A 4,001-nucleotide genomic window follows, 5' to 3' on the forward strand; every position below is an offset into this window, starting at 1 on the left:
AGGGCATAGCAACACGTTGCCCAGAAGAGATTATCATGGTAATCTCCAAATCGTTTTGTAGCTAATAATCTAATATCCACGTGTGAGAGATAAAAAAGTAGGAAACTTGCATTTTCCACTGATTTTGTGTCCACGTCGAGCCTACATATCGGACGACCAACGATTTTTCATCACTCACTCCGCCTACTCGCTCTCTTTTTCATGCAATAAAATAAATTTGAAAATGTGAACCACAGTTGCAAAGTTGGACCCATATTTTGCTATGAGATCTCTTGATTTGTAGACTATTATTCTCCGAACCCACAACGCCAAGGTCAACCAACTAGCATCCTGTATCCGTGTTTTAGCACAACAGATTCTCGTAATAACTGCAAAATCTAATGACTAAATTGACCTAATAGCATACTCGTGGTTGATATTCCTAAAAGTTCGATGAAAATCCGACCATACTGAGTAAAAGACATGGCATCCATTTTTAGAAAGTCAAATAACAATAGGGTGGGAAAAGAGCAATTAAAATACTGAATAGCATATTGGCAAATACGTTCTCCAAGGTTCATAGGTAAAGTGCTCACTATCACTTAGCCTTCGGCACTCACTGTTGTTTCCTTGGAAGAGAGAAGCTTTACCCTCCTTGAGAGAGATCTCATGGCATCAACAATCACAGATTTCTTTTGGATTCTGTATTGAATGGCCAATTCCGTTGAACCTGAGGCACCCTGCTTCAGCAGTGATTCATCATCCATTATTTTGGTGGGGAAGTGTCCCAGTGCAATCACACACAGAGCTATAAGCGTACGCAAGACATCTGTTTCATTTGCAACACCCAGCGGGGCTTCGGCTGATAAAGACTTGAGTGTGTTGAGGTCATGCTTCTGTACGGTTTCCATACTACTTGAAAGGAGTACTCTCAATGCCGCCAACAAACGCCCCTCTACTACATCTTCACCACCTATGCTCACCTGTTAAAAAGAAAACAAATAGAAGTAAACTTGTGCTGTGGCTCGGATGAGGAATTCCTTAACTCTCTGATCTACATTTTACACAACCCAAATAATGAGAACTTCTCTACCATAAAACAAGTGATTATCCGATCTTTAACCTTAGACAAGCCAAAATGGCAATTTAGTTACACTAAACCCGTAGCACAAGTGATTAAAGATTTGAGTTAGTGCCTTGGAGATCCACAAAACACGGGTTCAACACATAAGCTTTTCCCCTTTCCCCAAATGTCCCCTGGCCTAGGGCTGGAAGTGAGCCGAGCTAGACTAACTTCAAATTTGGCTCACGAAAATTAAGCTTGCCTCACGGCTCGACTCATTAACAATCGAACCTATTTTGTAAGATCAAGTTCGGCACAACAAAAACTCACGAACTGGCTCAAATAATAGGAACCTAATTTATAATTCTATATCAATAAATTATAACTTATATATATTAAAAAATATTTAAAAAAAGATCAATTTTATATATTGTCTATCTATCAATTATAAATTTTTTATTTATGTCCTATATCAAAATTATATATAAAAAATGACTATAAATTTTAAATAATTAAGAACATTAATATATATATATATAAATTATATATTTATAATCGAGTAAGGTCACGAGCTAATTAACTGAGCTTATTCAAGCTCAAGTTCGGCTCACCCGCTCACGAGTTCAGTTTATCGAGCTATTAACAAGTCGAGCTCGAGTTGGCTCATGAGCTGACTTGACTCACTTCTAGGCCCTACCTATGCCAGAAACCATTAAAAAAAATGGAAGATAAAGATTTGAAGAAGAAACCTTGAGATCTGAAGCTTCCCCAGCAAGATTTAGCTGAACAAGAATCTGTTCCTGCCATGGAGCAGGTGCTGAGAAATTTGGTGATGAAACTCCAGCTGCTGAGCTTGCAGCATCCAAAAGAGCACCATCGTATTTCAGTTCAATGCAGTCATACGGGTTTGATTGTATCACAAATCCATAATCAAGAAGGAAAAAATCATTGTTTAGACAGCCATAGTTAAGTAATAAAGGATCATCTTCTTTGATTGCTGTCTCAGCCACAACCTGAGGAAAAGAAAGAATTAATCCAGCAAATACAAATCCAGATTTGTATTTTATCTTGAAAGTTTAGCTGTGGGAAGGGGAGAGTATATAGGAAAGAATATGAAAAAACATACCTTTACTTGCATTTTTATGCTACTAGAGTCTTTTTCCTGAACAATTCTGGCATTTGGATTGAAACTATGATTGCACATATCAATCAGAGGGAGCATCATAGGTATGTCAATATGGATCCCATCTGGCCGTTTGTCACCATATAAACGGAATGCTCTTGATGAGACTGCTGACATAGCCCATCCAAGAGAAGATGCATCTACTTCTTGGCCACCAAAAGGATGCTTATCTGGTGTGAGATTGACTAAGGAATGCTTGACTTCTTGCTCAAAATCAAGAAGAAACCGACATCTTTTGTTCACCTGCCTCATGAAATTGAATTAAATTAACCTCACACTACCACACACACACAGAGCTTGACAGAAGCTTGGGGTGGAAGCTGCCCTATTCCAAGCTCAAAGTGTGCCATATTCAGATTTTGGTGTTAGTTACCTGTGCAGACTCAAGTATTACCCACAAAGCTCAAACCAACAGAAAAATGAAATGCACACCAAAACAGTCTGGCTAAGCAGTTGAGATGAGTTTATATGTTCATATTACAGAAACAGAGAACTTAAAAATACGAGATCAACTAGGTTGGTAAAATCATTTGTCCTGTCAAGATGAAATCTACACAGGTAACCAAAGTTTCTAGAGCTTCATCTTCCCTAAATGGTTCATGCAATTTTACTACAATACCTGGTGAAGAAGAGGAGCATACTGCAAGTTCTTTATATCCTCTCCGGGGAAGAAGATAGGGACAGTGTATGTTTCCGGGAGATTGCTGATGTATGGCCACCAAAAGGATCCAACTTTAGCTCTTTCTTGAAGCAGCTTCAAACCTAGCCTCATGGCCCACAGTTCCTCTGGCAAAAAGCTACCACAGTGTCCAATTTATTTACATTGAAACCTAAACTCCGTTCCCCTAACTCTAATAAAATTCTCAATCATATGTTCGAGAAATTGATAAACCCTAAACTTGAGATCAATGCAAAAAACGTTGAAGGAAGTGAGAAGGGGAGTACCAGGAACATGGCGTGCCAATTGAAGGAGGAGAGAGTGGGTGACGTCTTGGTGGTTAAACCTCAAGGGAATGTGGTCGGGGAGAACGATAAGGTCGGAACCCTTGGGGATTTGTTGGTTGGCGAGTAAGCCGAGACCGTGGGAGGGATGAAGCGCTATCTTGATGGCAGGGTGGACGAAGCCGCCTTCTCTGGTGACCCACTTGATGAGGTCCGGTGGGTGGGGAACCAGTCGCGCAGGGTAGGACGATGAGGCGGCGCATGTTAGCGGACGCAGGTGCGTCAAGGAAGCCATAACCGCCTTCGAAGTAGCCATAACCTAACTGCTACTGCTGCAGCTGCGCTCTTCAACACTCCACTGTGAGGTTGGACGCCGCCGGGATGTTATCACGCTTTGTTTTTTTTTTTTTTTTTTCATTTAAAAAAAAATTTTAAGGAGTATTTTTTTTTTTCCAAAAAGATCCATATGACTAAAGAGAAAAAAAGAACTTACATGCTTAAAAAGTAATCTTCATATCCGAATTATTTGTTGAGGCTCATCTACTAGGGCTAACTAAATCATAAAATTAATCTCTACACTTAAGGCTGGCAATATATACTTTATTCGAAGGTATCCAATTTTAAACAACCCATTCAAGTAGAATTGTCTACTTGATTCGCTGTGGATAGTGTAGGATATAGGGTTGGCAATGGGTAGAGTAGGGTAGAGTTTAGACCCTACCTTAATCTTACCTGCGAGTTGAAAATTTTATTAAAAATCTACCATACCCTACCTGCGGGTTGAGAATCTTTCAATCCTAACTCTACCCGTACTCTAAAATTCTAAACCCTACT

The 4,001-nt window shown here is 39.6% G+C and overlaps 1 protein-coding gene across 1 annotated transcript; it reads right to left on the bottom strand.

The window, feature by feature from the left end:
- Nucleotides 1–447: 447 nt before the first annotated feature.
- Nucleotides 448–3,695, bottom strand: LOC112734179 (uncharacterized). Its single transcript, XM_025783403.3, has 5 exons — nt 3,171–3,695; nt 2,845–3,011; nt 2,169–2,468; nt 1,792–2,055; nt 448–962 (listed from the first exon to the last, which is right to left on the bottom strand). Exons 1-5 carry the CDS (start codon nt 3,481–3,483, stop codon nt 582–584), a joined length of 1,425 nt encoding a protein of 474 aa, XP_025639188.1. The 5' UTR covers nt 3,484–3,695; the 3' UTR covers nt 448–581.
- Between the last annotated feature and the right edge of the window lie 306 nt (nt 3,696–4,001).

The sequence above is a fragment of the Arachis hypogaea genome, chromosome 3 (genome assembly GCF_003086295.3).
Source record: "Arachis hypogaea cultivar Tifrunner chromosome 3, arahy.Tifrunner.gnm2.J5K5, whole genome shotgun sequence".
Lineage (NCBI taxonomy): Eukaryota > Viridiplantae > Streptophyta > Magnoliopsida > Fabales > Fabaceae > Arachis > Arachis hypogaea.

Coding starts and splice junctions, on each gene's coding strand:
- LOC112734179 (XM_025783403.3), bottom strand. CDS start 3,483: ATGGCTACTTCGAAGGCGGTTATGGCTTCCTTGACGCACCTGCGTCCG. Junction 2,469..2,844: donor ATGCTCCTCTTCTTCACCAG/GTATTGTAGTAA, acceptor TTCATGAGGCAG/GTGAACAAAAGATGTCGGTT. Junction 963..1,791: donor GGGAAGCTTCAGATCTCAAG/GTTTCTTCTTCA, acceptor TCTTTTTAACAG/GTGAGCATAGGTGGTGAAGA.